At 42.9% G+C, this 22,418-nt stretch overlaps 1 protein-coding gene across 2 annotated transcripts; it reads left to right on the forward strand.

Moving 5' to 3' along the window:
- The first annotated feature begins 657 nt into the window (after nucleotides 1-657).
- On the forward strand, nucleotides 658-21,469 carry ETV3 (ETS variant transcription factor 3). Of its 2 annotated transcripts, none has more exons than XM_075192702.1 (5): nucleotides 658-803; nucleotides 7,265-7,317; nucleotides 8,976-9,213; nucleotides 12,643-12,758; nucleotides 14,739-21,469. In XM_075192702.1, exons 2-5 carry the CDS (start codon nucleotides 7,272-7,274, stop codon nucleotides 15,899-15,901), a joined length of 1,563 nt encoding a protein of 520 aa, XP_075048803.1. In that variant the 5' UTR covers nucleotides 658-803; nucleotides 7,265-7,271; the 3' UTR covers nucleotides 15,902-21,469. The 2 variants fall into 2 exon arrangements, with proteins under 2 accessions (XP_075048803.1, XP_075048804.1); XM_075192703.1 differs by having other exon boundaries at nucleotides 658-792; nucleotides 7,251-7,317.
- Nucleotides 21,470-22,418: the final 949 nt, after the last annotated feature.

Genomic DNA, 22,418 nt, shown 5'->3' on the forward strand with positions numbered 1-22,418 from the left:
GGTAGGTTAATTGGCAAGTGTGTGTGTGTGTGTTGGAATTTAGACTGTAAGCTCCAATGGTGCAGGGACTGATGTGAATGAGTTCTCTGTACAGCGCTGCGGAATTAGTGGCGCTATATAAATAAATGATGATGATATATACATATTATAAAATCATCACCCTGTACATGCAGCTACCTCAACTGAGTCACATGTCACAACACATCGCTCTTACACCATCACATACAGACAACAAATTGCTATAAGCTCGTGGTGCAGAGTAGCAAACATGCGCCCACTTCTTACATTTCTTTTAACAGACTTTTGCCAGTTTTCAACATGGCGCCCTGCATGACCCCGCCTTTTTGTACTCACGTGTTGTTTTTCGCGCCCCCCCCCAACTGTTTGGACGACGCATGCAACGTCATTGGTGGGCGGGCTTACTCGGCCACTAGGGGGGTTTCCTTGGTGACGCGCAGCGGAGGCGGGGGATCCACCGTGACGTTGAAGATGGGCGGGGATTCACGGATAGTGCTGGTAAAGGCTTTGGAGGGGGAGGGGGCGGGGCTTAGTGATGACGCAGGAGCTGTTCGAGGGCGTGACTGAGATAGGGGCGGGGTCTATTGCTGACGTCGGCGGGTCCACGCTACGTCGGTCCTCCCAGCCGCCCGCGTACGGAGGGCGGGGCCAGGGAGCAGACCGGAAGTGGGATTAATAAGGCGTCTGACACTTCCTGCTCGCTCGTATGAGGAGACCGGAGGCGGAGGAGGACGGAGAAGAAGCGGCGGAGCTGTGACTGAGCGGCTGGCACTGGTAAGACGTCCGTGTCCTCCGTACAGCCGGTCCCCGGCCTCCGCTGGACGTCACCGAGCGCCCAGGCCGTGCTCCAGGGGAGGCCTCAGGTCTGTCCGGCTCTGTGGTATTATAGACACGGCAGCCTGCGGCCTCTCTCACGCCCAGGCGGCCGTTGTATGGCCCTATAGACCCCCCTCCATGTACCAGGTGGAGAACTACAAGTCCCACAGTGGCTGGCGCGGTGCATGCTGGTCCATGTATGTGTTACCATGTCAGGAGCTCCTGGTGCCCAGTCTGTAGGGATCCAGTCATCTCTAGTGTTGTGGACGCCATACTGCAGGTTATATGTATATATAAATGTATATAAGGAGTCACTGAGTGTCCTGTGATATAAAGGATGGGCCTGTGGCTTCATATCAGGCTCTGGGGGCTCCTAATGGCCACAATAAGTCATAGAATGTTATTGCTTAGATCTAAAGTTTCTCTTCTGAGATCAATGTTTGAAATATTACTCTTTATGTGGATATTTACAGTTGTACGGTCTACTATCTATTTAGATTGTGAGCTCTTGGGAACAGTGAATTTCTAGGTGCGGGATGTTTTAATAGGTATCCCCTGTTCCCCAGTAAAGTGCTGCCTGGTTTGCTGCTGATTATATAATTATTCCCACCCTGGTCTCTTATTGAAGATAAAAAGATCTTGTTGTATAGGGAACTGTCCACCTCAAAAATCCAAAATAGCAGTAACTTGGAGCCTAAGTAGTCTGATATTAGGTGAAATGAGATTGTATAAGAGGAACGTTGCCACTGCTGTAACTTGTATGTAGGACACTATTATGTGGCTATATATATATATATATATATATATATATATATATATATATATATATTTTATATTCGACATTTTAACACCTTCTGTATTGACTTAAGATGCGTTCAAACCAAAATTTTTGTCCAGTAGGATGTGTTGAGCTGCATGGAATGTTTTGATATTCACCGAATAGCATTGATGAGGTTTATTAAATGTTATTCACCCTTCCATTCATCGGGTTGCTGTAGTATTGTTCCAATGTTATGATTGTCGGCTCCTCTGATTGTTTTGGCGTTTACTTTACCACTGAGCAGATAGTGTATATATGATGTTTGCAATGGTATTTGTTTGTGTATTCTCAGCTGCTTCTTTCCTGCTAATCATGGCTTTTATGTTTTGCCTGGTGGTTTGTGATCATATGGTTCTTTTCCTTTTGATAAGGAGACCTGACCTTCACAGCTGTTTAACTCTGCAACTCACTTCACCTCATAGATTCATATTGTCACAGAAGCCAGTGAGACATAAATGTGCGTTTATTGTCTATCTTTTCAGTCCTTTTTCTTGGCTATCATATCTGTCAGACTGATTTTAATTCTGTGAAGCACATGAGTAAGTGCCTTGCAGCAACTTTATCATATGGTGTTGGTGGAATAATGAAGTTATGCGTCCAATGGCTGACTTTGGATATCTTAGTGTGCACATTGTGCTAGTACTTCCCTTTTTATTCCTTGAAGGGGTTTTCCACTTTATTAAGACGTTTACCAAATTCCCCGACCTTCCTGATAGTACCTCTGGTACCCTCTGACCAACATTACTGTGTGACTGATCACACAGCCCACTCAGTACTTTTACCTTTGCATTCTAGCTGGTCCAATGTACAATATGATGTAGCACATGCCCTTGTGTTTCAAACTCCCATTGTCCCATAGATTGTAAGCTTGTGAGCAGGGTTCTCTTACCTCTCTGTCTGTCTGTATTACCCAGTATTGTCTTATTAATGTCTGTTCCCAATTGTAAAGCGCTATGGAATTTGCTGGCGCTATATAAATAAATGATGATGATGGTGGTCTCTCCCCTGCGACCTCCACAATTTGCTGTTGGCAATTTACCCCATGCTCACAATGCTGTGACTTCAGGTATTAACCATGTCAGCACTGCTTGGCTCTCTAGTCCCTTCTAGAGAGAACAATCTATCACAGTAACTGCTTTTCATTTGCTACTGCAGCAAAGATGATTGATACAGGTACCAGGACACTGCTAGTTACAGACAATTGTGGAATTACTGGGACTCTCCGAACTACTATTATTGGGAAGAGATGGTATTTACGGGGGACGGGGCATTTTAATGAAAAACATATCCATGTTTAGAAAATTATGTATTTGGTATTTTTTTTAGTGAGAACATGTGGGCTAGATCCAATTAACTATTTACATATCCATTGTGTCTGCTTTAAGATCTTGGAGCGACTTGCATTCAAACACAACAATGTAGCTCTGAGTATTCTCAGAAACGGAACAACTTGCAAGCCATTAGACAGCATAAGCAAAACCAGAGGATGTGTCAGTGATTCAGAGAAGAATGGTCTATTATGATATAGAAATCCTAGCCAGTGTGTGACGCTTGAAGACTCATGCCGCTGGTTTATAGCGTACACCCACTTCCTGAAAGCTGATTGTAGAGTTTAAAGCAATGCGGCTCAGCAATTGTTATCTAAGTTACTCCTTTGATTACACACCTGCTCACCACAGCTTCCTTCTGCTTTATTTTCTACATTAAGATTGTCTTGGGGACAACATACAGTTTAATATCTTATTTGTATTGTCTCACTGTTAGATAATTCAATTCTTATTCTTTAGTCATTTACAACCTAATTGTATGCTTAAACTCCTGTTTCCTTTATTTTTACATGTTGAACACTCATTTCGCACAGTGTCCTCACATGAAATATATTGAATTCCCAAGAGTTTCAAGATTTTAGGGACCAATATATGCCTTTATTAGATACATTAATTAAGTTTTATATCCTCCGGTATGTCAACTTCAGGGGTGCTGATGAGGTGTTTTTTTTTGGTGTTGCATGATTTTGATGCTTCTTTAGAAGAGACACAGAATGACTGACATGTTTGCAGTCTTGCTCTGCATATGGTTGGCTTGTACACTGTTAAAGGGTCAGTGATGTCACTGCTTAGTAGATTGCATTGTCGGCTTTTTGACCTGTTTTAGGTGCCATTGAGAGACACTCCTGGAAGATACGGATGGGGCTTCAGCCAGTTTATAGTGGCGTTGCTTTGTGACAGAGCTATAGTGAAAGCTGCAGGTTACCACTGACCAATGTATTTTACACTCAAATCTGAAAAATTTTAGTGGTCATTTAAGTATTTTGCTAATATATTAAAAAAAGAAAGGAATTAGATTGAGTTGAAAAGGGAAATTGATGACTTGTATAATATTAAAATTAATAACGTTATAAGTTGGTAGTACAGTTCTGAAATAAACTATCATAGCGCTGCGGAATCAGTGGCGCTATATAAATAAATGATGATGATGGTAGCAGACGCTAAGCCACATAATGACCAATGTATTTGGTTCTATCCATAGGTTAAAAGCATCTGGTTTAGTTGACCCTTCTTTAAGCCAGATGTGGGCAAATTTCTCTCAGTTAGGAGTCAGTAGTTTTTTACCAAACCGGGAGACGATCGTAAATATTTGTGCACATCATGCTAGATACTTCTCAGCCACCATAACTTTCCTCGAAACACTGGAAACAGCTGTATTAAGGACAAAATTCTGCACATGGCAAAAGCACAGGTAACTCACACTCGCTAACTTCGCCGTACGGAACTCTAGTGCACACTAGCGGGTTTCATGAGGAAACTGAACAAGGTGCTTGTGCTGATGTCACCCATGAGTCACTGGTGGCGACTAGCAGAGCGCTAGAGAAGGGAGATGGGCTGGCAGATGGCGCCAGCACCCCCTAATTCCTGGTGCCTGGTTGTGTCTGGACACTTTGACAATTAGAAACCATATCTGGTTAAAGGCGATCTGCCTGTTCTTTGGTTTCCTACTTGCAGAGCTCTTAAAAACATTTTTGTTTTGGGGTCTTCTTCAGTCTATTTGATACAGTAATGGCAAGAAATTGAGTAAGGACTTTGACAGGCGTCTTATTTTATTTGCTTTTGAACGTTGTTGTTTTGGAACTTGGAAGCGTGCATCATTATACGGCATCGATACACTACTTCAGTGTGACATTAACATAAACTGCAACTATTTCAGTGTAGGCGGTTATTCAATTGGCCGCGTTACTGTTAAAAGTAAAGTGGCCTGCACACTATTACCGATATTACAGTAATATTGCGCGTAATTACCGTTATTACATTATTTTTAATGCTGGCTTTTGCTGCGAGCAGAAAACCAGGTTAATATTACTGTAATAACGGTAATCTTTAACGCGGTGGTACCTTGGGGGGAATTGAATTCCCCCCCCTCATGGTGTCTGTACATATTTATCACGAAGGCCAGTTACAGTGGTGGTTACATTGGATTTGCAGCTGCTTATGCTTAATATGCTAAGATTTTTGACCAAATTCACTTGACTTAATATGTATGATAAAAAAATGTGATCTATGCAGTCTGGCCCTCCAGCTACCAGGTAATTGTGTGTATGTGGCTTTACTTCCCTCTACATGAAGACAAAGGAAAAACCGTAGCTCGTCTCCACCTTGCCTGCTTTGTTTCTGCTGATGGGACGCAAACCTTAAAACTATTGTCTGTAGTTTTATATACTTTAGAGTCTGGGATATGTTATCACTGGGGGCCCTCAGGAATTTGTTTTCAAGTCAGGGCTGGGAAATCTCAGGAACTAGGTAGACAGTAACTATTTGCTGCCAGGGTCTCCTTGTATGAGGTAATATTGATTTATAATATCTGAGTGACTGCTACAGGCAAAGCCACATTTTGTTTGTCTTTTTATTTACACCAGTATTTATAAAACACACACTTCTGGGTTCCAGGGCTTGGCTCCTGTACGCTGTTATTTTGTGTTCCCCCCTTCCTGCTGCCAACTTAACGTGTAATTGATTGGGAGGGAAGGGGGTATATACCATAAATACTAGTAAGCAGGTTAAATGTCCGTGTCTCCACATAGAATATCATAACCGATGATCTAGAAGGGAAATTGTTGTAGGTTATAAAGTTTATAGAAAACATCGGTTTCTACTTCTAACTATTGTTTAAAATGAAAAACATGCTTGAAATTGGACAATTATGTTTGCAAGTATTCATGTTGAAACATCAATATTGGTGAAGAAAGTGGGAGATGTTTCAGTGTGACTACAACAGGCTCCTTGGGCTAGACACCCAGAGATGTACATAACTGTGATATCGGCAATGTAATGGGGAAGTGCAAGCACATTAGCAATCGTCTGCGTTTTTTAGAATCTCAAATATTTCCTATATTTGTTTTTTGTTGGGAAGGGGGAGGCGGCATTGGGGAGAAATGATTACATCTCTTGTGATACTGCTTGGCTACACTCACGGTGCATTTGTGTGTACAGTGTAAATTACGGCTGCAGAGTTACTGAGGGGGTTGGCTTATTGTAGGGCTTGCGGCACTGACATGAATTACATATATTAGCACTTTTGTTGGGGTCCATTGCAAAACAAATCTGGGTTGAACGCTGTCTCGGCTGCTTGTAGCTGCAGAACCAGCATCTCAGGACGCAATTGTAGTTCGTGCTGTGTCCAACTGTACCAATTTGTTGGTGCAACGTTTTAAGTGGGGTGGATGGGGTGCAGCTTTCATCGGGCAAGAGAAAGGAGAAGGGGACAAACAACGAAAACAAAAAATAAACAAGGGAAGTTGAATAATCAACTAATGGACTCGTCTGGATCAGATGGCAACATCTACATCTCCGGGAGCAAAACAAATACTTACTGTAACATATATAAGCCTATTTTGTGGCATCAACAGTGTCCTGAGTGCACATGGTTACAGGCTCATATATTGTCTTTGAGTGAGAAGTCTGTGAAGCACACAGTGGATTGCAGCTGTAATGAAGGCTTTGAGGTAGTTCAGATATTGGCACGTGACTCGTAGCCATTGGCGCTTAACGTGCCATCTTCCAGAAAACCCTCCTATCAGCCCTGTGTCCACATGATGGGTCGTTTTGTAAAAGAAAACAAAACTCTTCCTGCTGTGAGATCACTGCTTTATTGGTAACCTTTGTTTTGTCACCACAAGTAGGGGGGGGGGGGGGGGTGGTGCGAGGGTGGGACGGTACAATGCCTTTGGCAGCTATGATCGCGAGGAAGGAAATGCGTAAGCTGTTAATTTCCTTTTGTTTGTGAGACTGTGGGGTCACACACAGATCACTCCCAATATATTGCTCACCTGTGAAGAGGATGCACCAGCGATGAGCGCTTATTGTGTTTGTAGCCTTCCCTCGTGTCTTGCTGGCTGCGCGTAAAATCAGGTAGTATGTGTATTAGGACATAAACGTGACTTGGGAAGACAATGAAAATAAAATTGTTTTTAAACAGTCTTCATTATGGTGGTTGGAGGTTTCTGCGTTGTTATAGTATCCTTGTTGTTTGTTCATAATTGAAAATTGTGTTCTTATAACATTTTAAAACTTTTCCTTTTTTTTTTTTTTTTTGTATTCTACAGTCAGCAGGAAGAAGGAGAAAGATGAAAACTGGTTGCAGTATTGTAGAAAAGCCAAAAGGAGGGGGAGGTAAGACTGCTGCAGATGTACTGCTTGTACAGTTAGATGCATCATAGCCCATGACCAGATGGTGGTGGATATAAAGATCCAGTGTAAATCTTCTATTTAATAGGTGTTTTTGATTCCTGCTCTCTCTGATTTGGTCATTGTCCTTCCTGTAGTTTACAGTTGACACCTTGTGCATAGTGCCCTCTATAGTACAGTTGCTGGATTGCGTCCCTTGCTGGGGTTAATGCTATCTATCGGTGCTACAGGTGCCATGCCTGTACAATGCAAAAATAACTTGTCACCAATGGCAGCTATAAGTGAGTTATTTGGTTAATGGCAAATCTTCTACTGCACTGCAAAATACACTGTAACATCTTCTTTGTAATAGCATTGACCCATTTCACACTTGGATCCCTCTTTTTAAACTCGTGGGAGACTTTCTCCTCCCAAAAATATTGTTTACTTGAGCCCATTGTGTATAACTGTGGTATAAGTACAATGACCTATTTGATACATGGCTGTTAAATATGCAGAATCTACAGTACAACTAGTGAATAAATAAGGTACCCTGGCACTCGTCAGCCTGGCAGTAGAAATTGCCTGTTCAGTTATTTTTGCTGTCTACACCCACTGGAGAAAGTTATGCTCATGTGTAATGGTCTACCCATCCGTTACGTGCACCATTTGGTAGTTAAAGGTGGTTTGATCTATGTGCCAGTTTTCATGCTTAAAAGATTAAAGTTATCCTGCAGCATAGAAGCCTGTTGAGGGGTTCCGCACGATAGGTGGCTGCAGCTGAGCCCAGCTTGCTGCAATGTGATGATCAATCGTTTTCTGCTGTCGTGTCTACCTACAAAACTATACAATCTATACAATGTTACTGCTTTCATTGTGTTCTTTTCTTTCCTGCTGGATATTTGTTTCTTTGCTTCTGTTAGAACTGCTTTTCATTTATACATCTTTTGTGCTCTGTTACGTAGTCTGACCGCACAGTTCAGTGTGTGTGACAACATATCCACTTCTGTTATGACTGCTAATGCTATGACCGCCTGGGAATTCAGACACATTTAATGGCAGACATTACAATCAAATGGGAGCCACGGATGAAATCATCCACTTATTATTTGACACCTGCGTTCTATGTACAAATGTTATACTATCCACAAGGAGACCAGTCTTGCAGCTATACCTGCCTCTTACCACTTTCCCTACCTTGAAACTGCAGTTGACACCACACAATCCAGCATATAGAGGCTTATTTTCTCCATATGACCTTTTTGTGACAAATTTGCATCCCTTTGTCTCTTTCTGATTGAAGAACGGCTTCTGCCTGGTCATCCAGGTAATGGTGTTTTGTTTTATACACCATTCTCCCCCCCCCCACTGCCTTTGCACAGTCCTCAGTCTATATCCCAGATGGTCCTGTGAATTCAGAGTGCTTGCTCAGGATATCCAGTGTCTTCTGATGTTCCTTTGTATGTGTAGGTTTTGTTTGTGCTTTTGTCTAATGCTGGCAATTCTAATCTATCTCTGCTCTTCTCTACTTATTTTTTTTTGTGTACGTGCTTAAATGTCTTTTTAGTTTCCCATGTTTTTCGTCTGATCTTTTCTTTTGCAATCACTTGTCCTTTTTTTTTTTTTTTTTTTATCATTTATTTGATTTCTTTAACGATCTGTAGGTTATCACTTCCCGGACTGGGCGTACAGGGCGGAGTCGAGCCCCGGCTCCCGCCAGATCCAGCTGTGGCACTTCATCTTGGAGCTGCTGCAGAAGGAGGAGTTCCGCCATGTCATTGCCTGGCAGCAGGGAGAGTACGGAGAGTTTGTCATCAAAGACCCGGACGAGGTGGCCAGGCTGTGGGGCCGGAGGAAATGTAAACCTCAGATGAACTATGACAAGCTGAGCCGGGCACTTAGGTAAGTGAAGGAGCTGGGCTCTTGATCTGCTGTAATGATGATAAATAAGCTCTGACCTTAAGGTTTTTTTTCCTGTCTAAAGCAGTTTGTCAACTCACCCCTCATTCAGCTGGTCATGTTTTCTGGATTTTCTTCATCATTCAGGGGTAAATCACTGTCCAAGTGACACATCCTGGCATGGCCTATTCCTCATGGAAAGGGTTTAAATTGGGCATGTTTCACGTTACAATGTGGGACAAAAATCAAATTTGTAAACGAATCCCACTTCTAAAATTGTATAAGGCTAAATAACATGATTCCATTAATGTAGAACAGATAGTGAAAGTTGATGCAATGGAAGAGCGTTCCTCTGCATGCTTCAGAAACCCTCCTCTCCAATCATATACATGCTGCAGTGTATTAAACTATACTAGGCACTGTTCGTGTCTAACGTGTTACTGAACGGAGCGCCTGAGTGAATGTGGACTTTAAACGTTGGTTATCGCCATTTATTTATATAGCGCCACTAGTTCCGCAGCTCTGTACAGAGAATGGTTTGTCGTGCACGTCACGTCCCTGCCTTGTTAGAATAGAACTTACAGAAGTTCCATAGCGCACTCACACAGACTAGGGTTAACTTGGTCAGCAGCCAATTAACCTACTGGTATATTTTTGGAGTGCGAGAGGAAACCGGAGCACCCTCAGGTAACCCACGCGAACACGGGGAGAGCGTACAAACTCCACACAGATAAGGCCATGGTCAGGAATCAAACTCGTGGTCCCAGCGCTGTGAGGCAGGAGTGCTAACCACTGAGCCACCGTGCTGCCACATACCAGGAATCTGATATAGAGTAGATGTAGGTGAACTGTGTTGTCCATTATTATGGCTGCAGATGGTAAAGCAGTGGTCCTAAAAAGCCTTGTGTGTTGTGTATATGGGGATCAGGACAGCAAACCATGATCTGTAAATGCCAATAAAGCCCCCATTAATAGCATACAATGGTATCTAAACCTCTCTACTGTGAGAACCTGATATTACTGTGAGAATGAGTCTCCTCTTTGTGAATGTAATACTAGGTGCAGATAGACAGCTGACATTGTCCTGGTACATCAGTGTGGTTTGTAAACAGCAGCTTAGTTGGGAAATCGATCACAGGACCTGTCATTAGTCAGAAGGTGCTTCACATAATGACGCTGGGTGAGGCTTCTCCAGGCTAAATTCTTTGTACAGGTGTCAGATTCCTCTGCACTCGGTTCTTTCAAAGGAAAAAAACATTTTTCTGAGAGCTGGGTTGGATAGACGACTGTCTCCTCTCTGGATCTCCAGCCCTGTCTGCTACCTATACTTTCTCCCCATACCTCCCCCACAGCCACCTGTGCCAGCCCCGGCATGGGCAGAAAACCCACTTCTATTTGGATGTTCTACAGCAGTCGTGACTCCAAAGCAGAAAAACATGTTCTTTTTATATATTCTGATGCATCGCCTCCCACTTATTCTTCCTGTCCCTGGAAGGTCTTGTTGTTTTGTTGTAATAACATGAAACTAGTTTGCGCCGGGTGTTTCGTTATCCGGAGTATAAATGTCTATTTTTCTGCATCCTGTTACATGCATGTATCAGTGTAACAATGGTTCCAAATGTTCCACTTTGGATACAGGTTTTCGGTCAGCCGTTTAAGCTGCAAATACCATCATGATTTGACTTGTATACAGGAAGTCTGGTGTGTGCAGATATGAACACCTACCGCACAAGACATGTGCATTTCTCTCAGGATAGGTCTGTGTGTCCCAAGTATGTTTTAACTCCTTTGCTGCTGTTTTTCTCAGCATGCATCTACTGGAAGCTTGTTCCAGACATCTGTAACGTTTATATAGAGCAATTCATCAAACCGACAACACTTGTACAGAGACCGGCCTGACAATCGCTGAAGTCTGTCCTATATGTGATGTCTAGTGCCAGCCGTACATGGCTGCTGTTGAATCTGAAAGGCTTTATTCCCCATGAAGAAATAATTTGTGGTTATTTCAATCTCTAGAAGGACAGTCGTTAACAAAATAAGGATTTTTTTTTTTTTTATTTCTATATTTCAAAAAGGCAACAGACGCTAGATGTATAGAAATTTCAAAACCTAGGGATGAGAGGTTGCAGCTTGAGGTATGGGGTACTGTAATACCTCAAAGCTGTTTAAAACTAGAAACATTGGTTGATTCTCCAGCGTTGACCTAACACCGGAACAGGAAAATGTAGCACTTTTTCAGCTAATGCAAACAATATAGCTTTAATATCCATTCACGTATTCAATTATGCCCATGGAAATGATGGTAAAAAATTAATTCGTTATGTTGATGCGCTCTTGTAAATATGCCCTATGTAAAAATAGGCAAACGGATAAATCTGATCATATCCTTGTAGAAGATAACGGACACAATTATGGGCTGTTATATCTTGGTGACCCAAAGATGTAGATTGCTGCACGTATTAAGCTTGTCTAAAGTTGAATGGGAATCAGGCTGGTTACATCTCCAAACAGCTGATTAGGCTCAATGGTTTGTCTAATGTTCTATATTCATATCTTCCAATAATGTTCCCGGCTATATATGAAGCTGTTATTGCACATCATGCCTGGTATCTCTGCATCTTTAGGTTGTAATGTTAATCCGCAGGTTGGTACTATTGAACACCGGGGTTTGAGAAGCTGCTTCGTTAGAGACTTTTGTTTTCTTCCAAATACTTTTATGTTACACCAGAGTGAAAACCAAAACTGTATTCCGGACTGGGCTCCATAAAGTTGTGTGCCCTGTCTGATCCGCCTGTGGCTTCTCTAATCACAAAGTGCAGCTGATAGCGTCCTTGTCCCTGTGATAGAGATACGCAGCTTCCTCTCCCCCTTCCTCTCAGCCCTGCTAGTCATGATATCTGCCTGGTGCACGCAGGGTGTGTGGACGTCTTGTCTGCAGACTAGGTGTGCCTATCATTGGCCCTGTTTATGGGTGATGACTGCGTGCCTTGTGCAGACCATTCTCTTGTTGTGTAGGTTGTTTTCTCCTGACCAACCTTTTCTGATGATAAATGGCAGAGCCTTATTAGTATAGACAAGTGGCAGCAGTTTATCCAAAAAGAAATGCTCGCTCCTCTATCCACTATTGGCTACATCTGGCCCAGCCACAGAACCCGTACGCCACACTTGTTGTTGCCAGGTCTTGCCTGTTTATATAGTGTTATGTCTGCCACAAGCACAGGTCAGCGAGGCTGATATTATATGGGTTTAAAAAAAAAAAATCTCATCAGGTTTTTATCTGTGACATAAAAATGCAAAATTGGATAACATTAAGGGGTGTGGTTCGATTTAAAATGGTTCTTCATAAAAGTAATGGCTTTTACCGGAGTTATAGAAATGTTACAGAACTGAGTGTTTTTCGGATTACTAACCTGTTTTTATTGGACTTTGCAGATACTACTACAACAAAAGGATCCTGCATAAAACTAAGGGGAAGCGGTTTACCTACAAGTTCAACTTTAACAAGCTGGTCATGCCCAATTACCCGTTCATCAATATAAGGCCCAATGGTAAGCTGCTGGATGTGTCTGTGTCTTACAGGGTGTTATCCCTATGGATTGTGCCTAATTTATGTGCCCCTAGAACTGCCTTTGTGTTGCATGTGAGCTGCTGTTCTGCAGATTAATCACTGCAAGGCATGGGACATCATTGAGCACACTTCCGATTGGGTGCACAGTGACCCTGATGCCCTCCTATTGGCTGTTGCAGAGGGTCACACTTTACATAAAATTCCTAGCTGATGACTTAAGATCGTTGTTTAAAGCTGTGGCAGTATTATTCCTGAGAGGAATCGGTGGTGCCCTTAATGTTTGTAGTGATAAAAGGAGAAAAAAAAAATGCACAATCATACTGTTGCTACACTATGGAAATATCCCCCCCTTCCTTCCTTATTGGTTGGCCTGGGAAGAACTAGCCGCTGGCTGTGACACTTCTGTTTTTGTAGCTGAACGAGAGTGGAATTTCCCTGCTAAAATATGTGCACGATGCACTAGTACTGGCAGCACGTTGGTACTTGTGTGTTGGGACCTTTTGCCTGTTTGGGGTAAAAAAGAAAGCGTGAAAACTAATGTGCATTTGGGTGTGATTGATTTTTATTATTTTTCATGCATTTTGCTTTAACTAGTGCAGTTTTATTGTGCTGTTGTCGAGTGTTAACACGCGACACGTAGGTTATATAGCATTTTTAAATGTTAAACAAAGTGTGACAACCAGCACGCAAGAAACCTCTGATGTTTAATGCAGTTTCCATGCATTCGTGAGGAGCACATTAACGTTGGATAGGTGTGAACGAGCCCTTGGGAGTTTTACATTGATCATTCTGGGTGACAGGAGGACACATGTACATTCGTCGGTGTCGGGAAAGGACGTCATTTCATGTGTTTGGCTCATAATGCTCCGCTTAGTTTCAGGCTGTAAATGTTTAGCTTCAAGCAAAACGGTTCCTGTGTTTGAGGCACGGGATTGCATGATTACTATTTTGTTTCTCCTGCCTTGGGCAGAATAGACAGGAAACGCAACCTGTTGTACGGAGATCTACTACAGTTTCAATTCTGCTCTTTGCTCTGTGTCAGAACAGCTGTTGCAAAGGGCCCGTATGGCCAATAACCGTGCTGCTTTGTACTGTCCTGTTCTAGGCGTGCCCACGTGTGCTTGTGTGCATAGTTTTATTTATTGTGTTCCTTGCTTCTGGTTATAATTCCATATACCTAGTAGCGGTTCCATCTTCCCTTGGCTTAAATTTATTATGTTGTACGTCCTTTTACAACGTCTACCCAATACACGTTTTTGCAACAATACCATTTTAGATCAGTTATTTCCGTGGCCCTAGTGTACGATACAAAGCTCTATCGAATGCGAAGAGCACAGCAAAGCGTATGCACGGGGAAAAATGCATGTCTGCCCAGTATAAATACATCGATTTTGTAACTCTGAAGATCACCAGAAAGGTAGAGGGCACATACTGTATAACTCGGGACACGAATAATCTCCTCTTTCAATACTGAGGTTTCGGATTAGTCCGGCTAATTCACCGTAGCAAAGTGTTGCTGTTTAATGCCAATTGCACGTTAGAGATTTATAGTCACATTTGTATGTAAGTTTTCACACTAAATCTTCCCCATCTGAATATTGGGCCACACTCCTGACATCCTCCTTTCTGTGCTATGGGTGCCTCTTAAATCAGACAAAGGGCCACCCAAACCCTTTGACAGTCCACTTTGTTTCCACGTTATCCTATAATTTGTGGCTGCCGACTTTCACAATCCAGGCACCAGCATTTATTGTTAAATCAATTGTGTCAATAGCCCGAAGTCTTAGTCTTAGTAGGGCGAGAGAACAAGCCAGGTAAGGGGGGGGGGGGGGGGGGTGTATGAAATTGCTTGTAAAAAGGAATCCAAAGTGGGATTGTACTGCTTTGCCTGTCTGCTTTCCTGTCCTTGTCTTCATTTTACACACCGATTGTAGAATGACGTGTTCCTCTCTCCCCGTAGGTGCCGTTCCTCAGAGTGCTCCGCCAGTCCCTACGGCCTCCTCCCACTTTCACTTCTCATCTCTAGACTCCCCTAATGAAGATGCACACGGCAGTCATTTTTCTGGGAGTTCTACGGCGCAGTCCAGCCGCGAGTCTTTAAATGATGTTGGCGACCGCAAGCAAATGCATTCGGAACCAGAAGACATGCCCTCAGAGTGGCGTCGCAATGCAGACCTCCTGTCCCCTCGAAATACTGTCGGCTCAGGTGCCCACAACCTCCAAAAGCATAAATCTGATCTCTTGCTTCCAGTGTTCTCAATGCCTGGGATGTACCAGGACCCGCACAGCCCCTTTGCTTTGTCACCTCTTCCAGGGCGTGGAGGCTTAATGAACGTACCCATCTCGCCTGCCTTGTCCCTGACTCCAACTATTTTCTCGTACAGTCCCTCACCAGGACTGAGCCCAGCTTTCCATAGTGGCAGCTGCTTCAACTTCAACCCCGAAGAGATGAAACACTACCTGCAGGCCCAGGCCTGTTCTGTATTTAACTATCACCTAAGTCCACGGACTTTACCAAGGTTCCCTACCTTTATGATGCCACCACCCCAGCGTCATTTCTCTCCTGAAGAGCAGCCATCTTTCCCCATTAAGCTGCAGCCTCCTCCGGTGGGACGGAAACATAGAGAACGTGCTCGGAGTCCTGAGGAAGAACGTCCACTTCCTCCACAGCCTCTCCTACAGCCTGTGAAGGTGGAACCGGTATCCGAGGACGAGCTAGAATCTTCAGACCATGCAGAGAAAGATTTTAACGACAGTGAAGACGAACAAGATACGTTTTCTCCAAGACCAGACACCGAGCAGAAAGGATATACATTTGTGAAACCCGCGGCTCCATCCTGGCCACCTTTCCCCACTGCGTCACCTCGCTTTAATTACCCGAAGGAGTGTACAGCAGAGCACGCTGATGCTGGCGATAAGGTGCCGAAAGACACTTCTGTAGTGGTGGAAAAAAAGGAGGACTCTCTGCCAGCCAAGCTGCGCCTTAAACGCCTCTGGAACGAGGAACGTCAAGCGGAGGCGACGGAGGATCGAGAGTGCAGGAAAATCAGCTGCATCGTCAACGGCCTCCGCTCGCCAGACCTGCCGGCAGAAACCAAGGCCGTAGCCGCCGTTGACTCCTAGTACTGGGCCTGGAACATGGAAGATGTGTTTTGTGGTTTCTTTTTCTTTCTTCTTTTTTTTTTTTTTTTTTTCATATATAGTATAATGCTATTTATATAGCATTGCTGCAGAAGGTGTGAGGTTAAAGGTTTTGTTTTGATTCCCAGACTTCCTTAACATTGCAGGTGATGTTTATTTAGTAAATCTATATATATATAATATTTTTTTCGTTGAGGCTTCAGGGAAAACATTACCTCTTATGTATTTAAGAGGAGCTTAAACTATACATTGTGTTTTGCCTATTAGATGGAAACATCTAAACCTATTTTATTATAATGACATAGAATTATTGTGGTGCAGAGCTCCGCTCAAAGCCTCTTCCCTGAAGAGAGAATTTTAGTGAAGAGATCTTGGTGTCCCCCTTCCTCCCACCTCGCTTCCACTTGATCCGGGTTAGGCGCTATCCCATGGGTAGGTTTCTTTTTCTTGCCTGTAACAAAATCTTTAGCGATTATTGAAAGAGAGAGTGAGCTTGTTCTAAAACCTGACACTACAACAAGGGTTGTAGGGATTCCAGAACGGAGTGGGGTGTGATTTGTGGGTGGGCGTTTTAGTTTTATATTTTCCCCTTTGTGATGTCATGGATAAAAAGCCCTATTTTTGTACACGGAAAGTCATTCTACATAACAAAGTTTAAAGCGGCAGTACTAATCTAGCAAAAAGGAAACCTTTTACCTCTTCTCCAGCCAGGCCAATGTGCAGATGGGTAACTAGATGTGTGTGTGATGCCTGCATGCATATATGACCATTCAGATGCTCTTCACATGTAACCTTTCCTGACATAGGAACACCAGGATGTGTAACTTGCGGTTTCATGACCTACAGGAAGCAGATTTAAGAGAATACAGGAAGTCCAGGGAAGTTAAAACAAAAAAGTCGCTCATGCTGTACATCCCCTTTGTCTCTCGTACATTTTTTAGCAGAAGTCTGCCTGTGTTTCCTCTGACGCTCATACATTCCTGGTAATTTACAAGTCCCAACCATTACTTTGAAGCTTTAAATGTTTCAGTTCTTGCCCGTTGGCCCACGGTCCTATCTGTGGTTTCCCCTGATCTAGAAACGAGCCTAAGGATCTGCTAGAACACATGTCTGTGCTGGAGACCGGTGTCTAGTGTCACATTTTAATGGGGATATTCGTTTTTGTGGCAGAGTGAGCTTTTGGTGATGCTATTGGTTAGTGCAGCTGGATGCAGAGATTGGAAGAGGCTCCGAGCAATTATCCTGTTTTTTTAGCAGAACGTGTTTTTATGTAGATTTAGTTGCGGATATTGTAAGGTTTTCTGACTTTGCTTTTGCTTCCTCACTTACATCGGTTTGATTTCTATTAGAAGAAAAGATCAGCTAGGAATACAGCGTGTTATTTAAATCGCCAGTAATCAGCGAGCAGGTCTTATGCTCTATTATTGCATAACCTCCACAAACCAGTTCATTAAGAGCTTGGATATCCTTGTTGTGCAGATGTCAGTCATTTCAGTAACTTATCTCTTTCATTAGTTAACCAGAATAACTAGACACCCTTCCATTAAGACCAGGCTGCTTCCCAAATTGACAGATACTTTGTTGTAGGTGGTTTTAGCCGGTGTGAGAGTCCCGAATTTTATTCACTTAGTTTTCACTTTAGTTTCTGGTTCCTTTATATACCCGACCTCCCTCAGCAGCTCTGTAAAGGTCATACACTTTGTGTGTCCTATTACCGCCGCGGGTATATATATATATATTTTTTTATGTAACTGCATCAAGATTCATCTTTCTTATAATGTACGGTAGTCATTTTATACTTGTCCGCTGCTAATGCAAGCAGGGCAGTCGTCTTTTGAAAACAAAACCTATTTTTTTGTCAAACGCCAAAACACAAGAACTTTTGAAAAATACTTTTTATATATTTTTTTTTTATTAATGTGGTTTTGATACAATTTCACATTAAATGTAAATGCTGTGTATAGTTAAGGCACAAAGAAAACAGCATAGAAATCTGTCTGACACCTTTTTATATTGTGGTTGTTTATTGACTATATGGCCTTATTGCAAGTCTTGTGGTGTAAGAATGCAGCTAGTTGCTGTAGTGAGCAGACAAGAGCTTGTACTTCTAGCTGGGGGACGTTCTACCTTCCCCCAAGTCACTTCGCTTTGCCATAAATCTATCACGTTTGTTCTAGTGTTCAGTCTGTACTCTGGAGACCAGAGGCAGCCATTGATTCATTTAAAGCTTCAATCATTCTCAGTCGGGCTGTCCACGCAGCTCCCCCTTTGTCTTCCTTGAGGTTGTATCGCAGCTGCAGTGCATAAGTCCTTATGGTGGGGTTAGGTCCCAGGAATGGCTGGACCAAAATTGAGTTGATGGCCCGTTTGTAGTCCCTGCCCCACTGGAACTGGCAGTCTAATTCCCAAGCGCACACGGGTCCATTTTGTCAGAAACCAATTAACCCATTAGTATATTTTTTGATTGTGAGGAAACCCATGAAGACAGGAGGGAGAACATGCAAACTGTTAAGCCCCTGGGAGAAACGAGTCCACGGCCCCCACCTTGTGCACAGTGATCACCTGCCTGGAAATCCGGAGGCTTAGTGACACTCTCGGCTCGCTGGGTCGAGGGGGCTTTGATCCAGTGCCATTTTTGTGTCATCTCTTGGCTGCCAGCAAGCAGTTAATTAGAAAAGAGAGAAATGGGACACCTTCCCTCGGGTGCTGTCATGTAACCTTTTGCGTCTTTAATTCCCCAGAGTTACTGCCAGTTCCCAATGTCATGTCCAGGAATGCAGTCTAACCTGTAGCCCGTCCTGTTTAACACCTTATACCGCCGTCTCTTCCGCGTCTGCATTGCCTACGATCTATGGCCTTTTCTTGTGGAGCTTATAAAATTGGGGCTGCGTGCATGACTATGGGAGTTGGTGAACAAAAAAAATGGGAATTTGGGGTATAAGGGATTGACCCACGCACATGGCTGCTTCCACTTCACTCAGATGTCAGATCACTTCATGTTCAGTGTAAGTGGCTGGGCCATGAATGCAGACATACAGACAGCTGCTCACTTTAACAATGGCCTGGCTGCTCTACCCCACACATTTCTGATTTACGTATTAGTGCTTCTGTGTTAATCTTTGGAACGGACTATAAAATTGACTGTCATGTGAATCATTTTGGACTTTGTTTTCGGGGACAAATATTTACTCCATAGGTTTGAAAACGTCACATGATGACTGATTATACTCAGGAACAGGGGAATGATTATAGGCCCTCCGCTTTACAACAGGATGTGGAAACCACTTCCTAGCAAAGGGTTCGTGGCTCTGAGAAGAGATGTCGGCCCCTACTGGTAGAACATAGAATTCCACAATTCTTGATTCCTTTATTTCTCTATTCCCAAGTGCCAGACAAATATAGATGCTGCTTCTATGACAGGTGTAGGCTTGCTATTGTATAATAAAGTGTGTGTTTTTAGTTTAACTTGATAGTAACATTAAGTTATCGATTGTTACCTTTTCTTAAAGCCAGAGGGGATTGAGTAGCCTTTTCCACTCGTTTAAAGTTGGGATTAGCACTTCATCCCAATGGCGCAGTTATTAATGTTTCAGGGAGATCTCAGGGCCTCAGACACTGGACCAGCCAATAGTGGCCAGGTTGCATTAGAAATATATGCAAAGAAAGGCTCTGAGCTCAAAAGCAACGTTGTATTAAACAAAGAGCCCTCTAGTGTTAAGAAGTTGCTATTGCAACAGTTGAAGAAATGCAGGTGGACATTGTTCGGTGTACCCCCTATTAAACGTAAGAGATATAATTATTTTCTAATCTTTTTCAATGAAAGTGCCAAATATTTAATGGTAAAAAGAGAAAGCAATGTAATGCACATTGGTTTGTTGTCTCTGTGTAATCTATGAACACTAAATGCACAATCAACCAAGTGGTCTGGAGGAGGAGTTTACAAAGCATTAACAAGTATGTGGTCTCTACCCCCCTTGTCTGCCTCTTCCTAACGTTAATCCTGGCTGTGTAATTCACATGCTAAGCTTTCTGCTGCGGTCTGAGATGTGACTGTGAGCGTTGTCTTTCTGCAGTGAAATAGAAGCCAAAGTATAATTTTGGGGACTATTAAATAGTCTAAAATTAGGGCCCCACTGTTCATGGGTGTTTTTTGACAATGAACCGATGTCCTCACTCGTGACCAGGAATACCCCTTCAGTGGTGTGCCTGGTGTAATGTAGCGCTGTGATGTGAGGTCTAGCCTTCGATGTAGAGACGTATCGCAGAGTTTGTGAATGTTGGAACTCATGTTGAACAAGACCGTCGTGGCATTATTCACACCGAAATACATGTAGTTTGAAAACCTGACCACAAAGGAAATGTCCCTGAGCAGTTTTAATACGCTTGCTATCTGGCAATTATATAATACCGTTTTGGGAGCTGTTAGTGCAAAAGGCCCTGTTATAGAGTAGACAAAGTCTTGTACTCTGTCCAGGCCTTGAAGTGTCCGTAGCATGTTCTCAGGACATCCCTGCAGCATAGTGTACTAGGTGTGAGCCTTTTCTTAGTATTCCTTTATATTGTGCTGAGCGTCGGCAAAGCCAATGCTTAGCGGATGTGTGTGGACGGGTCCATTTGACTACATTATATTTTGAGTTTTTGGCATTCGACATGTTAAACGCCCACTTTAAATCTTGTGTACATTTGAGCTGTGTGCGGGATTTTTCCCCATAAATAAGTGTCATTTCTAATCAACAAGTACTTTAGTTTGTCGCCCTTTCACACCGAGCCCATGAATATTGAAGGTGCATCCGTCAAGGCAGCCATTTTTATGGGCTGAGCACCAATTTGGGAGGTTGAATTCTGTCATGTTTTGTGTCTGTGACGTCCCTAGCCAACTGGCGTTCTCCTTTTAATATTGATTAACCTCACAACATGGCCCCTCGGTGTGTAAGAGACAGGAACGCTTGAAGAGATTTTACCTCAGAGACCGTCTAATCCAATTATATTCAGGTAGCTTTTTGCAGCTACGCCCCCTTGAGGCCTGATGTAGTCTCCTTACACTTGGTTGATTGTCCCTATTTTAATTCCAGCATTGCTTTTGCCGGGGGTGTTGGATATTTTATTTTTATTTCCTTCATTTTAGACTCGCCCCACTGCCCCCGGCCCCCCCCCCCCCCCCCCCCCCCCCCCCAACCAAAGGAATTATATTCATTTCTAATGTACTCTCCCCATTGTTTTGTTTGTTCTAGATACGTATAGGGGACTAATGTATCCGACCCACTCGTCAGACTAAAGTGGGGAGTATATGTACATAACTGTAAACTAGCTAATCTGTGCAGTGCCTTTAGACGTTACAATTTCTAAAAAGTCTTCAAAAAAAAAAACACAACTTTTTTGGCATATATATTATATATATATGATGTAATGTTATATAGAAATATATGTATAATATACATATTTTCCCAGGGGTATGTGATAGCTCTGTATTTTGTATAAAATTTGAAAGTAAAGTGTTTTACCTCAAATTTTACGATTTTAAAAAAGTTAATAAAATTCCCTTTTCATTAAGTTTGTTGTGTGAGTTTTTGTTTTGCTAAGTGTAAATTGGAAAGATAAAACGGTAAGTGTTCTGTGTGCATGCGTTTAAAGATGTATGTTTGCCTCAGCAATGTCACTAATTCCTGTCATGGCTGCATTTTCATTGTTTTAAGCTCCCGCTATACAGAGGTCCCAGTCTTTATATATAAGTAACGTAACTCTCCTCTCCTTGAAGTCTTGTGGCTGATGGCTACGTCCAGTCCAGTTGGATCTAAAACTATGTAAATGTATCTTTGCCTCATAGCCTACTTTAGGCTGGTCATGTTTTTTGTGTTGATAACTTGTATATTGATAGTTTACGACAGTGGTTCCTGAGCTGTGCGCAGTGGCTCTTTGGGGTACCACGGTAAGCGAAGCGGGGCCCACTTGGTTATTACTTTGGCTTAGGGGTGCATTGACAAAATTATGGAGACTGAACGTTTGGGATCCACCGGTTTACGCTCTTTAGTGGTCTGTAGATACTCATACTGCAAATTCCCAAGTACACTATTTCCATTTGGTCACAATCTGTACACTGCTTGATAATAAAGTAAAAGTTTCCCTTACGTGCTGCGACTGTACTGCTAAGCCTTACAGGCAGACACATGTGACTTGACAATACAAAATAATAAATGCAAATTCAAGATAGATGTGGGCAATCATTTTTACCACGCAGAGCCATGTTAACATAGGTGGTCATGTTCTTAACCGACCCGTGCAGCACAGCCCTGATCCTAAGAGTCCATTGTGCACAGAACGCTTTCACAGGCAACGAATGTACCATAATTTTTCAATCTTAAGCTGGGTACACACTACAGGGTGTTTGTCCAATAATCTGCTCAACCAGCCGACATACGACCGCTCGTACAAAAGTCGGGTCAGTGTGTGCAGTGAGACGATGGTCGAAAGTCTGCCCAAATGGACGATTGTCGCCTCAATT

This window comes from Mixophyes fleayi, chromosome 12 (assembly GCF_038048845.1).
Source record: "Mixophyes fleayi isolate aMixFle1 chromosome 12, aMixFle1.hap1, whole genome shotgun sequence".
Taxonomy (NCBI): domain Eukaryota; kingdom Metazoa; phylum Chordata; class Amphibia; order Anura; family Limnodynastidae; genus Mixophyes; species Mixophyes fleayi.